Raw genomic sequence first — 19039 nt, 5'->3', positions numbered from 1 at the left:
GATCTGTAATTTGCTGTTTCTGACAGGAATTGTACACTGTGCATATTTTCTTGATAGTATAACACTGAAGTATATATATTTTTTATAGATTTTTTCTGTTGAAAAGAGATATTTCTTTTGAAAGACGTGAATTTTACACGACGTATTAGTGTGCTAGATTGTAAAACTAAATTACCGTCTAACAATTATTGAAACGTCCTGACATATTATCAGTCAAGTGAATATCAGTGTATGTCCTAGTGCAGTGTTGAGATGGTGGAGACTCCATGTTGAAGTGTCACTTTAGGGACTTAAGATCAGATGTTTTCGCTTGCATATATTGAATAGTTATATCACATGTATTTGGTAGTTATATCACATGTATTGAGTAATTATATCACATGTACAGTGGCACATTGAGATTCGAGTTTAATTCGTTCTGTACCGAGCTTGTATGTCAGTCAACTCGTATATGAAACAAATTTCTCCCATTTAAAATGACTGAAATAGATTGAATACATTCCAGCCCTGTGAAACATAAAAAAGACACAATACAAAATATATTAAATAAAAGATAAAAGTGTTATTTAGTACTGTATTCTTGGAGCCAGACGAGTGCGGCTAACGGAGGTGAAGGACAGAGGAGGAGGAGGAGGAGGAGGAGAGATGAAGGCACTTTAACACTAAATGTAAACTTAAACTGCATTTCTAGCTGCAGTTTCCTGAATCACGACTCGTATTTCGGAATTCCGCTCAGATCTCGAACTTAGGTTAGGAATTGGATGTCACTTAAGCTCATATGTGAGTCAAGGAAGGTGAGGGAATACTTTTAGCAATATAGTGTATCTCAAGGTACCATTGTATATTAGTAGTTATATCACATTTATTGAGTACCAGTAGTTATATCATATTTATTTAGTAGTTATATCACATGTGTATTTATGTATGTGGTAGTTATATCATGTATTCAGTAGGTTATATCACATGTATTGGGTAGTTATATTGGTTGTATTACGTAGTCATATCATGTGCATATGGCATAAATTTGCACAGAAATGGCAGAACATTCGGCAACAAGCCAGTATTGTTGGAATGTGAATCTGTGCGACATTTTAAGAGATGTATACACAGACCTTGTGATTGGTTACTTCCAGCGGAAGGTGGAGCTTGTGATTGGTTACTTCCAGCGGAAGGTGGAGCTTGCATAGTTATTGTTCTCAGATCCACCCCATTCATCAGTCAGCCTCCTGAGTAAGGTCACAGGGGTTGGAGGTCCAGGCTGCAGGCCTGGGGGGGGACACACAGTCTCGGGCAGCTTGCTCCGCGCAGAACCCTCTCTGGCTACAGCTGGCTGTGTTTAGCTGGGGAGTGAAACGGGGGATGGGACACGGCTCAGTGGAAGCACAGCTGGTCCAACCTCCCTGGAACTAACTGCACTAACAAAGGAGCCCTGTGAGGCTTCTGAAAGGGTGGCTGACCAGAGCCCCGCCCCCTAGTACCCCGCCCCCATCCCCCCTAGGACACCCCCTCCGACACTGTTGTACCCTTATAGATCTGTCCCAGCTGTTTGGGTCATTTTTATTTTCCTTTGTTACAAAGTGACCTCCCTTCCACTGAATTAACCTCTCTCCATATGCCTTCGGTATAGTACAATCACACACACACACACACACACACACACACACACACACACACACACACACACACACACACACACACACACGAAACACATGCTTGGATGCACACAGTCACTTACGCCGTGCGCCGCACCATCTGTATGAGATTCTGATCATAGCCAGTAAAGTTCTGGATCCCCAAGGAGCTTCATGCCTGTGGACAGGGAGCCTTGTGTCGAGTGGGCAGCTTAACGAAATGGTTAAAATACTGTTTTATTTACTGTATAGTACAGTAAGATTTACAATATGTTACGAGCACACTGGTGAGCACGTCAGCAGGTTGAAGGCTGCGCGTGGCTGCAACATGTAAGTCCACTGACTCATTAAAACGCAGAGACAGCCCTTCCTCACGAATATCTGAAGTTATCCAGGATTACAGCTCGTAATGAAATCTGCCGGAGAGCTGGGAGGCACATCGCACCGCTGAAAGGGCCAGTGGTGTGAGTGCGGTTAACCAGTGATGTACTGGGCAGACTGGTTCACGCCTGAGGCTGAAGGATTCCTCCCTCACCTATTGTTTATTGTTCCAGCAGTCAGAAGCAGCACGTGCCTCACAACTGAGAGTGGCAGGGGCAGGACGGGTGGGGGCATGGGTGGGGTGGAGTGTGTTGTAGTGGGCTGAATGGTGGGGTTGGGGGGGAGGGGGGGGGGCCTTTGTGCTTCTGCCATTGTGCTGCGTGCGTGTTGCTGGAGTCCTGACAGACACGCGTGGCAGCTACAGGCAGCACAGCAGACCTCCGGTGATTATTGGCAGGGGGGTGGGGGGGGTGGGGGTGGCGGGTTGAAAAGATGAGACGCAGTGGCCATCTGTGATTAATGCCTGAATCCCCCCCCCTCCTCCCAGGCCACACTTTTGGGATCACCGCCATCTTTCTTCTTCTTCTGTTTCTGAAAGCGCTCCTCTCCACGCTTGTCACTCGGCTAGCCGTTACCCGAGTGCCAATCAGGCGCCGGTTGGTCAGGGAAGTTAGACGTCCCCGAGACGCCTCGCTGGCTGTGGATATTCAGGCGTGCCTGGGGCAGAGGCCCGTCTCAATGTGCCTCTTGTCCGAGTGGAGAGCTCTTTGTTTGACAGTGACACCGCCAGCATGCTCGTGGCAGAAGTGCTCCTTCACACACACACACACACACACACACAAACACACACTCGTTCGTTCAGATGCAGAGAGGATCTTTTCTTTCACATCAATACTGTGTGTTCAGGAAGGGCGTGCGGCTCACTGTACACGTCTCGAGCGTCCAAGAGGCTTGGGCGGTGCGCTCCGGCGTGACGAAGGGTGCGTATCAGCAGGTCTTTTGGGAGAAGGCTTGATTTGAGTCGCTTATTTAGAGGTGATGTTTCTGGACTTGTTCCTGTCAGGGTCAAGCAGCAGACGCTGACCGGAAGAAATCAGTATTGACACACACTCACCTCTTAAAAGCCACAGATATTTAGGTGTCCACCCATGTGTCTGCCACGCTGAGGGACAGAGGTGCGTGCACACGGGGAGCAGCCCGAGTGTCGGAAGGCTGGAGTAATGGTGGACCCACCTGCCCCACTACACTGACACAGGAGATGACACCAGTCTGTGGGTTAGGGTTAATGTTAGGTGTTAGGGTTAATGTTAGGTGTTAGGGTTAGGGCTTCATGGGGACCCTAGGGAACTGCACGTTTTGTTTTACTTCAGCAGGTACTTGTCACACCATAAATGAGCTGTCTCAGGTACTCTAGAGGAGGAAACACACACACACACACACACACACACACACACACACACCAGGCTGAGTCTGAGGGCCACTGGTGGTGGAGGAGCCGTGGTCCTCTCAGCTGCTCTGTGTCTGTGCTGCTCTCTCATGCGCTGACGTTTGCTGCGTCTCCGGGGGCCCAAACAGCTGTTCCCCTCCATTAGCATGACAAAGCTATTCAGCCCGTGCTGGACACGGTGAACTGTTGAGCCATGTGCTACTCCCCAGCCATGGGCCATCTGGGGCCGCCCCTCTCTCCCCTCTCTCTCTCCCCTCTCTTGCCTCTTTCTCTTCTGCCTCTCCTCTCTCTCCCCTCTCCCCTCTCTCCTGCCCCTGGGCTGTAGGTGCTGGGCTCCAGAAGGTGTCAGGTGCCCCGCAGGTCCACGTCCTGAGCCCGGTGCGTCTGCATACAGCCGCAGTGCCAAAAGCAGAGCGCAGTCTGTAGTCTGGGTTTTGGGATGTGAAGATAGAGCTGGTACATGTTCGTGCTGTTTACACCAATGCACCAGTGAAGACGGCACTCTTCCAGCAGTGGCTAAAAAGAACATTCAGTGTATCATTACAGTCGTAACAGGGCAGAAATAAATACTGCAGAGGGAAACCGAATGCAAACAAGCACAAATGTATTATAGCGCAGCCATGCTAACAAGCTCACTGTGTTACCATGTCATGCTACCTTTGCTTTGTATATACCAACATATCCATCTTTCCAACTGACATCACAGTGATGTGCATGTAATACCTCGGGCATGAATAGTCATGTCAGCACCTCTCATGGGCCTAGACATTACAACAGAACCAACAACAACAGCTTCACATTACTGGAAATGAAGCAACAGAGTCTCAAAATATCCAACAGATGTGCAGAGGTGTTAGGAGGAGCACTTGGGTGGTCCTTCACATCTGTTCTGGTGTCAGGTCTCCTTAATACAACATATGAAACCCCCAGTCGCAGCAGTTGCCATAGGAGCCAGTTGCCAAGCAGCTGAAGGCGGGATGCGTGCTTGCTCTTTGGGGTTTTTAGCAGTTGCTGTTCAGGGGAGCCCGTGACGTGCGGTAGGAAGACGTGACGGATCCTCGGATCTCTCGGACGGATCTCCCTGGTCACTGACCGCGTGAGAGGAAAGACCGCGTGAGAGGATGGACTACGACAGAGAGCTGGAGAGATGAGCTGAAGGAGGCGAGGCTGGTGGGAGACAGGAGCTCAGAGGATGTGGACTAGCACGCAAGCACAGGCATGCGAACACACCGACGTGTTGAAGCAGAGCTGTGTTGAAGCAGAGCTGTGTTGAAGCAGAGCTGTGGTGAAGCAGAGCTGTGTTGAAGCAGAGCTGTGTTGAAGCAGAGCTGTGGTGAAGCAGAGCTGTGTTGAAGCAGAGCTGTGTTGAAGCAGAGCTGTGGTGAAGCAGAGCTGTGGTGAAGTAGAGCTGTGTTGAACTAGAACTGCTAAAGCAGAGCTGTGTTAAAGCAGAGCTGTGTTGAAGTAGAACTGTGTTGAAGTAGAGCTGTGTTGAACTAGAACTGCTAAAGCAGAGCTGTGTTAAAGCAGAGCTGTGTTGAAGTAAAGCTGTGTTGAAGCAGAGCTGTGTTGAAGTAGAACTGTGCTAAAGCAGAGCTGTATTGAAGTAGAACTGTGCTAAAGCAGAGCTGTGTTAAAGCAGAGCTGTGGAACGCGCATGCGCCTGTGCCAGCTTGTTCCCACGCCGTCCCTCTCAGGCTCACGGTGCTCACAGAGCCTGTGACAAATGAGCAGCAGTGGGCTTGGAGCGCCCCCCATGGTGACATGTCCCTACTGCAGGCCTGAGATGCAGAGCAGCCTGGATCCTCTAGCGCCTGTTCTCTGCTGCTGTATTATGTTCTTTTGTTGTATGCTTCATCTAATTTTCATATAGTTCATTTCATTTGATTGTACATCTGCAATTTATTTGTGTTAAGCACATTGAAAGACCTTGTTTAAATAAACAATAGTAATTATTATTACTATTAATATTGTTGTATGTACTATTATTGTTGTTGTATTTATTATTATTAGAATTGTTGTTCTGATCATATCCAATAAACACATCAGTGTAAATACACAACAGTCCTTGAAAGAGAACTATTGATCAGACCATGAATGATTTAGTGAACAGGAAGCACTTTCTGGTTGGTTTTGGTGCTTAAAGGCCAAAAGCATGCTGATTAGGGCACAGTAACACACAGTCACACACAGTCACACACAGTCACACACAGTTACACACAGTCACACACAGTCACACACAGTAACACACAGTCACACACAGTCACACAGTCACACACAGTAACACACAGTCACACACAGTTACACACAGTTACACACAGTCACACACAGTCACACACAGTAACACACAGTCACACACAGTCACACACAGTCACACACAGTTACACACCGTCACTCTCAGTCATCAGTCACACACAGTCACACTCAGTTACACAGTCATACACAGTCACTCTCAGTCATCAGTCACACACAGTCACACGCTGTCACATACAGTCACACAGATGCAAACATGGCTTTCATTATATATTTAATATTTTACATTTTTTAATGATTATGCAAATTGCCATTTTGAAGTACAGCTGAAGTTTCATCACTCAAACTGGAACAATCTGTTCTGTATGTAAACATGATGAAACTATTTAGCATTATTACCAAGCTACACATTTTCATAGTTTAACAAATTACATTAATCATTTAAGTATTTTATTTGAATAATTTATTAGGCAGTTTATTAATGATCAATTGCTTGAAATTATTTCATATATTAAGTTATTTTATGGCCCCTCTGTCTGTTGGAGAGGGGATTCTGTGACGGGCAGGGTGAGCGAAAATAAATGGAAGCGATCACGCCAAGTCTCAGGGAAATAGGATGGTTTAATATGTAAAGTGCGCAAACCAAAACCCGTGAACTGATCCGAATTAAGGATATAATAACCAGCAGTCAACTGGTACAAAGACAAGACATATATAGACGAACAAACGACCCTCAGGTGAGACGGATCGCGGGCTCCGCCCACCTGAGGGACGAACACAACGCCACACCCACAGGACAAGCTGCTGCTGTAGACGGGGGCGACCAGTAGGGGGCCGCCGTACCGTGACAGATCCCCCCTCCAAGCCGCACTCCCCTCCACCGGCTGTGCGGCCTACAGCAGCAGCACACAAAACAAAGGGGCAGGCAGGCAGGGACAAGGGACACACCCCCTGTAGTCCCGGAGCTGAAACACAAAACACAAACAGGTTAGCTCACCTACCTGGGCGGGACCCTGGACAGACTGGGCCGTCAACAAGACAAAACCACGCCCCGGTCGGTCACAGGGCCCTCACGCCCTAACCGGCCTTAAGCCGCATAGCCCCACAGGTGCGAGGACGGCGGGCCACGGCTCCGTGTCCGTCCGGGGTGTATGTGTGCAGGTTACCTCCCTGGGGCGTGGCCAAGTCACCTCCTGGACCTACCTCCTCCCGGAGCTGGCCCCTGCCTTCTGCTAGGGGCCACCCCAGCCTCCTGGGGAGTCAGCCCCAGCCGGAGCCTGACTTTACGAGGTGGACTCCTCCACCAAACCCAGGAGCGCCAGAGACCGAGGCCCAGAGTACCCTTATCGCGGGCTGGGGAACAGCCCCCAAGGGCCTCCTGGTCACCCCGAGCAGGAGGGAGGATCTCCATCCTCAGCAGGAGCTCTTCGGACCAGAGCCCTATCGTCCCCAAACATCCGGGGGCCCCAGCCCTCTAGGGAGGGGCTCTTTCCGACCGGGCTCCGGTCACCCTACAACATAAGGGGGCTCCTGCCAGCTGGAGACCCCCACAAGGTCCAGGACTGCCACGATCCACCACCAGGGAGAAGCACCTGCACATAAAACACAAAAAGCACACACACACCCACCCACACCAACACAAAACACATACGCGCACTTACCCTGACCATCTCGGCACCCCGCATCCGGGGGGAGGGGTCTCCATCTCAGCAGGAGGGGACACCAAACAACTCACCTGATGCATCAGGAGAGGGGCCCCTACCGGCTCCGGAGAACACCCTCGACTCCCTGGTCAGGGCCTCCCTTAGGAGCGACGCCCTCCATCACTGGTCCACCCCCACACACACACTCAAGGGGGAGGAGCATGTGTGGAATTACACACAACAATTCACAAGCACGCTAGGACAAAAACACACAAAGACTAGACAAAAGCACAGTGGAAAACGGCAAACGGACAGGACACACACATGCGCGCTCTACACAAACAGTGGTGACGCGCCGCTCAAGTTCGCAGTCGCTCCCCACATAAAACACTAGACACACGGGGGAGCGAGGCGACCGTGACGAGCGGCGACAGCGTCACACACAACACATTCAACAATCAACACCAGCGAGCGACGCACAACGTTCCATACATCCGTTCACTCACACACACACACATGCACACACATGTGACCACACAACACGAAGAGCCCGACCGGGGTCGACTGCCCTGGTCACCACCGTGCTGCACACACACACAACGTTTCAGCACGGCGGGGCTCTTCAACAACAAACAAAACACCACGCAGACAAACACTTACCACGAGACATGACCACGAACGAAGGAGAAAGCAAAGGAGACTGGCGGCTTCCGAAGGTGGCTGGTTATTCTGTGACGGGCAGGGTGAGCGAAAATAAATGGAAGCGATCACGCCAAGTCTCAGGGAAATAGGATGGTTTAATATGTAAAGTGCGCAAACCAAAACCCGTGAACTGATCCGAATTAAGGATATAATAACCAGCAGTCAACTGGTACAAAGACAAGACATATATAGACGAACAAACGACCCTCAGGTGAGACGGATCGCGGGCTCCGCCCACCTGAGGGACGAACACAACGCCACACCCACAGGACAAGCTGCTGCTGTAGACGGGGGCGACCAGTAGGGGGCCGCCGTACCGTGACAGATTCACACATTTGTTTTACTTGTACTTAACATTAGAAGAAGTGACATGACCTCATTGTTCCAGGGTTCTTCTTACATATCACAGAACTACTTTCACTGTTTCGTTTGGGTCAGGTGTGTATTGGTTCTTCGTCTGGTTTCCCAAGGCTTTTATGATTTGTTTATAAGCTCTAATTCCTGGTTTAAGTATTACACTAAAAACTGGCAATCACTTTTTTAGTAAGTGAAGTGTGTGTGTTTTTGCACATGTGAGTGTCTGTGTGCGCATGTGTGTGTGTGTGAGCGTGTGTGTGTGTGTGTGTGTGTGTGTGTGTGTGCTGTCTGGGACCCATCTGTTCAGTGGCTTTGGGCAGAATTGCCATGTGGCACACATGAGGACACCGTTAGCCTGGTTAAATGTCCGTGTGAATACATCGAGCTGTCTCTGGTGGTGGGCTGGACATTCATTCAGGTCACAAGAAACTGGGCCAGGTTCTGTTACACGAGTCCAGGAGAAACGGATGAGTCCAGCTAATGGAGCAGCGAGGCCGGGCCGGTGCTGGGAGAGTCAGCCCTTCCCCTGCTGTAACGTTCACTCAGCCTGGGTGCTGTTATGTTTCCAGTATCACAACCAGTGCATAGGTTTCATTTTCATAAATCAGTTAACGATCCTGTCCCCAAAGTTAGAAGCAATCTGCTTTGATCTTGTTTACCTGTAACATGCTGACATTTTTTAGGGCAATTTTTATGAAGTAGGCTTACTGAATGATGATTTGAGCATGTGCTAACCACATTACCAGGCTTTTCTGTCAGCACAGTAGAATAGGACCAGGCGATGCCTGTTTTGCTGTTCCAGCCAAAGCCTATCTCTGAGCACTATTTTATTACAATGTTACTGATTGTTTACTTTATCTAGCATGATGCATGTTTTGTGCAGATTTTATTAGTGTTTATTAGTGTATACAGCTGCTCAGAGGGAAATATAAACAGGAATTATGTGTATGCTGGGTCAGGACTGGGCACAGTCAGAGGAGAGAGAGTGAGAGAGAGAGTGTGAAGAAAGAGAGACAGACAGGCAGAGAGAGAGAAGAGAGACAGAAAGTGAAGAAAGAAAGCCAAACAGACAGGAAGAGAGACAGAGAGAGAGAGAGAGAGAGAGAGAGAGAGAGAGAGAGAGAGAGAGAGTAGATAGACAAATAGAGAGAGAAGAGAGACGGAGAGTAGAGAGAGTAGAGAGAGAGAGAGTAGAGACAGAGAGTGAGAAAGAATTTGTGAAGAAAGAGAGAGACAGACAGGCAGAGAGAGAGAAAAGAGAGACAGAGTAGAGAGTAGAGACAGACAGTGGAGAAACATAGAGCTATAGACTTTATTGACCAATTACAATATGCAAATACACGTACAGTTACAAAAAAGAAGAAACCACCCCGTAATTTTTAAACAGAGCACAAAACACCACTGTGTTTAAGTTGTCAGGTAATTCATGGCAAAATAAAAATTCAAATCTAGAACTATATTTATTACTTTTGGACACAACTAAAGTGCTGATGTCACTCTGGCCCTCAGTCAGACTCTTCCTGCTAATGACATCTTAAATTGCCCTGGAGTAAAGTTTAAGAGTACCCTAAATTAACATTTAAGAGTACCCTAGAGTAAAGTTTAAGAGTTGACAGTAAAGGAGTGCTTTCTTTTTCTGTGTGTGATGATTGCTCCTCCCCCTTGTTATTGCATTCACCTGTTTGTGGTTTGTAGTGTGTTATCTTGTGTTTATATTTTTTGTGTTCCAGTGTTTGTGGTTTGTAATGTGTTATCTTGTGTATGTATTTCCTGTGTCCCCCCCTGTTCATGGTTTGAAGCATGTAATCTTGTGTTTGTATTTTTTGTGTCTCAGTGTTTGTGGTTTGTAGCGTGTTGTGTTTGTATTTTTTGTTTCTCAGTGTTTGTGGTTTGTAGCATGTTATCTTGTGTTTGTATTTTTTGTGTGTCAGTGTTTGTGGTTTGTAGTGTGTTATCTTCCTGTGTATGTATTTCCTGTGTCCCCCCTGTTCATGGTTCGTATTGTGTTATCTTGTATATGTGCTTTCTGTGTCCCCCATCCATGGTTTGCAGTGTGTGTGTGTGTGTGTGTGTGTGTGTGTGTGTGTGTGTGTGTGTGTGTGTGTGTGTGTGTGTGTGTGTGTGTGTAGTGTGTGTGTAGCGTGTGTGTAGCGTGGCTGGTCATTTGTACTCCTGCTGTATCGTGTAGTGGCATTTGCTTTTGTTAGTTTTGTGTTCTGTGTTTTGTTAGTCAGGTCTGCTTATATTGTTCATATTGGCTTGTTTATATGAGCCTGATACTTGATTTTCTATGAATAAAATTCATCTGCATACTGTGTGTAATTGTACAAATACACAAATAAAGAGTTCATTATGAAACAAAACCAAACAACAAGATGATTTGAAAATCGTCACTTAAAGACTAATCAAAGGACATTCCACAAGAATGAAAAAGTGTTTTTTCTCCTGCCACAGTGGGTTCACAGTCAGGTTAGAGTTAAGGGTGTTAGGGTTAACAGATGTTCATAGAGTGTTAAGGTTAATGGAGGTTTATAGAGTGTTAGGGTTAACGTAGGTTTGTAGAGTGATAGAGAGAAAGAGAACAAGAGAGAGTAAGAGATTTTGATAGAATCAGTGTGACAGAGAGAGATGGAGTGAGAGAGCATGAGTGAGAAAGTGTGAGAGAGACTGCGTGAGTTACAGCACAGACTACCAGCACCACAGATGGACGACAGAAAAGTGTGTCATCACCATCCCCAATCTAATCACTTCTACACTCCTCCCCCCTCTCTCCATCCCTCTCTCCTTAACTCTCTCCCTCCCTCTCTCACACTCTCCCTTTCTCTCTCTCATGCTCACTTTTATTCTCTCTCTGTCTCTCTCTCTTTCTCTCTCTCTCTCTCTCTCTCTCTCTCTCTCTCTCTCTCTCTCTCTCTCTCCCTCCCTCTCTCCCTCTCTCTGTGATTCTCTCTCCCTCTGACTGTCTGCTTTGCCACACATTCTCTGGCTCCCTGAGTGTGTTTCGGAGTGCTGGAAAGTTGGTTTGCGTGTAGCTGCTCAGAGAGGCGTGTGGGGTGAATGGAGCAGTGTGTGCGGTACAGTTGTTGTTGCTGTGTGTCCATGGGGTCATTGCCGTGGATGTGAGGGCTGTGACGGCTGAAGCACCTGCACGTGTGTCGTCTCCGTCGAGTTTGAAACCCTTGAGTGCTCATCTCCGTTCCTCAGACTCCTAGCTGTGTCCTCACGGGCTGTGTCCTTGTGGGCTGTGTTCTCTCACACACGGGCCACAGTGCCTCCAGGACCATCCTGCTGGGTCCGGCCCCCCTGCCCAGGCATACCACGCTGTGTCTGAGATGAGTGTCAACAGTAGCATGGACAGAGTCGGGAAGGCAAGGTGAGTAAGGCTCAAAGCAGAAGATAAAAGTGCTGTGTGTGTGTGTGTATGTGTGTGTGTGTGTGTGTGTGTGTGTGTGTGTGTGTGTGTGTGTGTGTGTGTGTGTGCGCGCGCGTGCGTGTATGTAACTTCAGTAGGTGTATTGTCTCATGGCGAGCTTCAGTAGGTGTATTGTCTCATGGCTCCCTCTCCCTCTCAAAGTGCCACTTCTAAAATAAAGAAGCGCTGATGGTATTTACTCCCTACGACAGTCTGAACTTGGATTAGTCACCAGGCACATTCAGACTGCTTGTGTTCTTCTAAGAGCTTAATAACAGCTGCATGAGCCTATCAGTCCATATGGCACTGATTAAAGACGACACTGAAGTTGTTGACTGTTTACTGAGGCTGGTATGTTTAAATCATAACCAATTAAATGACTGGTTTGATGTCCTGTTTGATGTTAATCTTGTTTTAGCCTCATCACAGAGCAGGAGATAGAGCAGTGCTAATGGAGGCTCCGTGTGCTGCTCTGGTGGTCATCCTGATGTTTTATCATAGTACAATTGTGCTTTTTTATCTTAATATTTTCTCCAGTAGAACAATAAAATGTTACTGCCGTAGTAGAACATTCATATTATGTGTGTACTGTATGTGTACTGTACTGTATACGTCTGTACTACGTGTACTGTACTGTACTATGTCACTAGTACTGATATGCTCATTAGCTCATTCCCTTCACTTTTGAGTGATGTGAGATTACGTGTATAGTTCCCCAGCATTGCGTGATGGTTTTTGCAGTTCACTGCCGTGTCCTTATTTTGCTGGGCGTGTAAGGTCTGTCAAGGATGGTGGAGTTGGTGGTGTTCTATGGATGGTGCAGGGGAGTCTACTGATGTGCAAACAGCGGCACTCTGTGCCAGAATTGATTGGCTGTGTTTCGAATCGCACGCTTTCGTTTTTTTGAGCCCTTGTCTACTCCAGTGTGCAAAGCGTTCTTTGTTTTTCTCAGTGTTGCGTAAGAACTCACAGAAGCACTGTGTTTGCTTCCATTTCAGCAGGAAGCACCCTGTGCTTGTGAATGCAAATATTAAGGCTGGAATATTCAGCTATTTCACTGGTGATTATCACCAGGATCAGCTCCAAGCGTTACATTTTTTTCTTTCACCAGCCAATTTTTTTTTCTTTTACATTTTTTTATTTCCCTGTTTAATCCGGTTTAGTTTGATGTAAACAGGGCTTGTTTGATGAACACGGTGACACGCCTGCTCAGTGGGTGCTGTATTTAGGCCTGGATGGTTTGGAGGGATCTCTTAGACATCAGAGAATTATCCCGGGACAGGCCACAGGTGATTTAAGGTGAATTTCATGAATCTTAGCACAGTGGTTCTGTCATCACATCTAACGTTGAGAACAACCACCACGCTGATGTAGTCTGTGACCTTGAAAAAATGAACAGTATTAACTCCCTTAGGGACAACCGATGAGTGCCAAGCAAGGTAACCCTGCAAACAAATATCCGTAGAACTAATCTCCATGAGACTCACATCCATAAAGTGAACCACTCTACAGAATTAATCTCCATGAGATTTATGTCCACAGAGTGGAACATTCCTTATCACATCCTCTATTTATACTAATAGGCAAAAAAGGGATGGTGGCAGAAAGACCTCCACTGTGAAGCACGATGGCTCATGAGACGGCGTTTCTGTCAGCCCATCACTGTGTAGTCAACGCACTCAGCATTCACAGAGATGAGCGACAGCAGGCTGGGGCCATCGTGGGTGGGTGGTGTAATGGAGGATCTTCAGCTCCTTGGCAGAATGAGAGTTATTGTTCATCTGTGCACTAACCTTTTCTACTAAGCCTTAGATTACTGGTGCAAAGGTGTTAAAGCTTTGGAGATGTCCCACAAGACAAACGTAGGGTTAGGGTTAGGCTTGGGTTATGGTTGGGGTTAGGTTAGGTTTGGGGTTGGGGTTAGGGTTGGGGTCAAGGTCAGGGTTAGGTGTCAGGGTTAGGGTTGGGGTCAAGGTCAGGGTTAGGTGTCAGGGTTAGGGTTGGGGTCAAGGTCAGGGTTAGGTGTCAGGGTTAGGGTTGGGGTTAAGCAAAGAACAACCCAAACCGTTCAGACTTTAGGTTAATATGCCACAGACAAAATGGGGTCAGTCAGTGTAAACACACAGAGGAGATGCAACTGATTCTTTACAAGCATGTGTTAATATGTGGGCCATCAGGGTGTGGTGCAGACAGAATGAGTGAATAGGCAGAGTTTTTCTGCAGTCATGTCCGAAATTGAGTATTTGTGTGTGTGTGTGTGTGTGTGTGTGTGTGTGTGTGTGTGTGTGTGTGTGTGTGTGTGTGTGAGAGAGAGAGAGAGAGAGAGAGAGAACATGGTGTATGGTCTGTCTCTGCCAGAAAAGGAGGTGCCTCTCATTCATAGAGAGCTGGAGATGGCAAGATGGGTGTGACCTGCTCAGACCACACTCCCAGACCACTATCCACACTCAGAGACCACTGAGTGATCACTCCTGACTCCCGTGACTCCTCTAGACTCACTTCTGACTCTCTTTTAGAATTTCTAACAACAAATTATTTACTCATCCGCTTTCTTTGTATGTTTCTGTATGTCAAAATCTTTTTCTCCATGAACTGTGCACCATTTGTGGGGTCCTTCTGTCAGTTAGCCAGGAGCTTAAAGCAGACAGCAAAGCAACATTAAATCATAATCTAGCACAGAGCTGTTTGGGGCGTCTATGCATTGTGTGTGAGAGCAGTGGGAGGGGCTAGTGTGGGCAGGGCTAGACCATAGACCATATATTTGAGTTTATGGACTAGACACACAGTGAAGATGCAGTCTGGGCCACAGCTGGAGACAGTTAAGTTGTTTGTCAACTCCTCTTTCCATTCTCAGCAGTAATCATCTTACAGAACCTTTCCTAGAGAATGAGCTATGATCAGGATCCCTGTGGATACCCTGTGAACCACACTGCGCATTACACTGTGGACCACCCTGAACGATAGCTTGATAACTATTGACATAGTTGCACCATGGTGATTGTTCATTTCCTTGTAGAGGTGCTTGATGGTGCGAGCAATCATGACGTGGTTCTGCTGAGAAAAACAAAACGATGTTGCAATGGTACAGCAAAGCTGCCAAAAGAAGCACACTGTTCCATGCAAGATCCATGATCACATGGTCATTTTTCACTTCTCTGTGTATTACACAGGCTTGTAGTAGGGCAAGTCTTGCTACAGGCAAATGTCATTGTGGTGAAATTGTGTTTTTGCTTAATTCCGTTTGTGCATTGTGTGTTTTCAATCAGTCCAAAATCCCTTCAGTCCCTCCACACTTCCCTGAGATTGTGTCCCCACAAACCAGCCACAGCTTGCTTGGCACAGCCCAAAGGAATCACATGTGGTTGCCCCACTCTTGAGGCACAGATCTCTGGGTCTTACAGAGGGATTGACCTGCAACGGACACCAACATATGGGCTACTGCACAGCTTACTTGTGTTGTGAGCTGGTCTAGCATGAACGTTCAAGGAGCACATTTATGCAGAGATGGCGGGAGCTAACATAGTGAATCAGCTAAGCAAAATACGTGCAAGCATGAGCTAAAGACCTAAAGAGCTAATAGTAGGTAATGAAAATCTGAATGGAGATCTTGCTGCACTGACAGTCAACAGCAGAAAGAAGTCGAATTACGCCACAGCTGTAATGCATTGTGGGTGTAATATACTGCAGTCAGAATCCACTGCAGTCAGTATGCAGAGCAGTCATAATACACTACAGTAATAATACACAACAGTCCTAATAAACAACAGCCAAAATACACTACGGTCATAATACACTGTCATAATTCAGAGCAGTCATAATACACTCCAGTCATAAGACATTACAATCATAATACACTGCAGTCAAAATACACTACATTCATAATACATAAGTCATAATGCAGTGCCATCTTAGTACACCACAGATGTAATACAATGCAGTCATAATACACTTGTCATAATTTAGAGCAGCCATAATATACTACAGTCAAAATACACTACAATCATAATACACTGCAGTCAACTGGCCACAGACTGAGGCTGGACTGAAAGGGGGGACTATGAATAAATGGACTATGGTTCAGCCATAACCATAACACCCTCAAATTAAAGCTGAATTCATGCACCTTAACCTCAATCATTGTCATTTTAAACCCACTGTGTTAGAATAATTCCACTGTCCCAGTTTTCAGTGTAATCCTGAAAGGGGAACCAGTGAAGAACAAAAGACCACAGGTGCTTGACCTGACAATACAAATCTATAAACTGACTGCTAATGATACATCAATACTCATGGGTGAATGTTTAGTGTTTGCACACACACACACACACACACACACACACACACACACACACACACACACACACACACACACACACACACACATGACATATCTGAGAAAAGGATGTGTTAAAATGTTTGTCTGTTTTTAACAGTATTCTTGTATGGCTCATTCTTGGCTTAGGGGTGGGGAGACGTGTATCAAGGCACCCAGGTGATCAAAGCAGGGGGAGCGTGAGAGAACTGGGTGGGGTTGTTAATACTGTGGGACTAACCATTTAATCTGTTGAACCTTGTGTCTAACAGATTTATGAACTCACTAGTGACTGCTAGAGGCTTTAAACCATTGCGAGTCACTTAAGAGCAGATTGTTGCTCAACTGATTGATCACCAGACAGGAAATTCTTTCCATTCATTCACTGTGCTTGTGCACCTCACATTTGCTGAAATACATTTTTGTGCACTGTGGAATCTTCGAGAAACTTTTCAGTAAGCTAGGGGAGCCTCTGTGACCACAAGACACACACACACACACACACACACACACACACACGCAAATGTAAGCACAACTAAAATTTGTCTAATGAAGATGTGTGATGGTGTGACAGTATGCAAGTGTGCAGTTTGCATAGTGTGATGGTGTATGTGACGTTGACAGTAACATTAAATGTTCTTAGCACTCTGCTTGAGGACTATGGCCAAAAGTCCATATCACCAAAGCATCACAGTGTCCTTAATCAATTGAAAGATTTTTTTCCATTTGATATCATGTAAGGAAAGAGATGCATGTAGCGCTCGTATTACCGTGGGTTGTGTCCTTGGCAGTATGAAATCTATATCATTCCCAATCCTGCCTGTGTTTGATAATTGAGTATGCAAGAGTGCTGTGAGTGGTGAGAGATGTATAAATAGATAGAGGTGGGAGTGGGTGAGCAGGAAGACAGATACTACTGAACACAAGTGAAATTTATGGTGGTGTTGTATATGCAGTATAGTAGCATCTTATGATATAATGCAAAATACCTAAATGTATGTACATTTGATTGTTTTTGGTGATTGTAAGTTGGTGTTGAATTATTGTCACCACTGATGCATTTTCCGTCATCTGTTTTTGTGTAATTCTCATTATTGCACAACTGGATCTTATTTTATGCAGAATCAATTCGTGTTTGAGGCGGTTGTGCACCTTCTTGATGTATACTTTGTAACGCGGGAGTACTGGGAGGTACTCACCGCGTATAGTGATAGAAGAAAGGTGGATCCAAGTGCCGTTTAACAGCACAACAGCGTTTGTCAGAACAGAACGCGAGTGCGAGAGTTAAAACACGAAACACAACCCAAATGAATAAATGAAAGCAACGCGGAAAAGTCAACGCGAGAAAATAAAAGGAAAGTCGTGGAAGCACGGTAAAACGATAAACAAAACCCAACGCGGAAAACTCAACGCGTGAAAAATAAAGCTCAACCGTAAGGAGACGGGAGAAACAAACAAAACAACAAACGTAACTTAAACAGCGCAGACACAGGCAACGTGAAAACGAAACTAAAGATGCCAGAGAAGGTGGCTGGCCAGAAGGCAGAAAAACGCCGCAGCAAAACAAAACCCCTTCCTAAAATATAAAGTCAGAATAAAGACAGGAAGAAAAAACAGACTTGGGAAAACTTGAGGTAGGTCAGAGCGACGCAGGAGATAGAATCTCGAAGAAGAGAAGGAGAGACAGAGAGAGAGCGGCAACGAGACACCTTGTAACTTGGAGAGTGCAACTTCGGGGAATGAAGGAGCAGGCTGATAGCGCGAGGGCAAAACCGAACGAATCAGCAATGATCCGTTTCCCACAGCTTCCTTAAGAAGGCTTCAGACAGCTGAAACAGATCATTGCTGATTACGCCCCGCAAGTCTAGGACTGACTCGGGTGCCCCTCCTGGTGGTGGAGGGAGTGGCATCCGAGCCAGCCCTGACAGAGCCCCCCCCTCTAGGCCCGAGACCACGCGGGCCCAACGCGACGGCCCTGTCACGGCGGAAATCCCGGATAAGGGACCTATCAACGATGCGGGAGGCGGGGACCCAGGAGCGTTCCTCGGGGCCATAACCCGTCCAGTCAACCAGGTATTGGTCCCGACCCCGAACACGGCGGTGGTCCAACAACCGGTTGACCGTGTACACAGGACCACCATCAACCATGCGGGGAGCCGGCGGGGCAGGAGCACGGGGCATGTTACACAAGACAGGACGGAGACGAGAAGCGTGAAAAACCGGGTGGACCTTCATAGACGGCGGGAGCACCAACCGGTAAGCGACCGGGTTGATGCGCCCGTCCACCTTGAAGGGGCCCAGGTAGCGAGGAGCCAGCTTCTTGGTTCCGCCGCGGACAGGCAGGTCCTTGGCGGACAACCAGACGCGCTGACCCGGGCGAAACGACAAGGCAGGAAGGCGGTGCTTATCGGCACTCCGACAGTAGCCGGAGGAGGCAGACATCAAGGCCTTACGGGCCTTACGCCAAGCCACCCTACATCGCCGCACCAAAGCCCGGGCACCCGGAACGGCTGCCTCCTCCTCCTGGTTAGCGAACATAGGAGGGGCATACCCGTAGAGGCATTCGAAGGGGGACATCCCGAGGGCCGAGTGCCACAAGGTGTTATGGGCATACTCGGCCCACAGAAGCTGGTCAGACCAGGAGGAGGGGTTGGAGGAAGCCAGACACCGAAGCGTCTGCTCGAGGTCCTGGTTGGTGCGCTCAGTCTGCCCATTAGTCTGGGGGTGAAACCCAGAGGACAAACTAGCCCTGGCCCCCAAGAGCCTCAGGAAAGAACCCCAAAAGCGACCGGTGAATTGGGGTCCCCTGTCGGACACCACGTCGGTAGGAAAACCGTGGTGCCGGACTATGTGGTGTAGGAAGAGAGAAGCGGTCTCCCGGGCCGAGGGGAGCTGAGGCAAGGCCAGAAACCTTGCGGTTTTGGAAAACCTGTCTACGATGACCAGAATGGCGGTGTTACC

The 19039-nt window shown here is 47.5% G+C and overlaps 1 protein-coding gene across 3 annotated transcripts in view; it reads left to right on the top strand.

Annotated features, from left to right (window-relative positions):
- The window catches only part of numbl (NUMB like endocytic adaptor protein), a 49853-nt gene that overhangs the window by 10297 nt on the left and 20517 nt on the right, over positions 1-19039 (top strand). The window contains exon 1 of one of the 3 annotated variants that reach the window (XM_076976099.1): positions 9228-11727. The exons of the other annotated variants lie outside the window; for them this stretch is intronic. Coding sequence (XP_076832214.1) covers positions 11687-11727 — 41 coding nt within the window. The 5' untranslated portion in view covers positions 9228-11686. Of the gene's footprint in view, positions 1-9227; positions 11728-19039 lie in introns of those variants that run through there. 3 annotated transcript variants of the gene reach the window in all.

The sequence above is a fragment of the Brachyhypopomus gauderio genome, chromosome 16 (assembly GCF_052324685.1).
Source record: "Brachyhypopomus gauderio isolate BG-103 chromosome 16, BGAUD_0.2, whole genome shotgun sequence".
NCBI classification, from domain to species: domain Eukaryota; kingdom Metazoa; phylum Chordata; class Actinopteri; order Gymnotiformes; family Hypopomidae; genus Brachyhypopomus; species Brachyhypopomus gauderio.
Note: the sequence above shows the minus strand (reverse complement) of the source record. Positions and strands in the feature narration are given on the sequence as shown.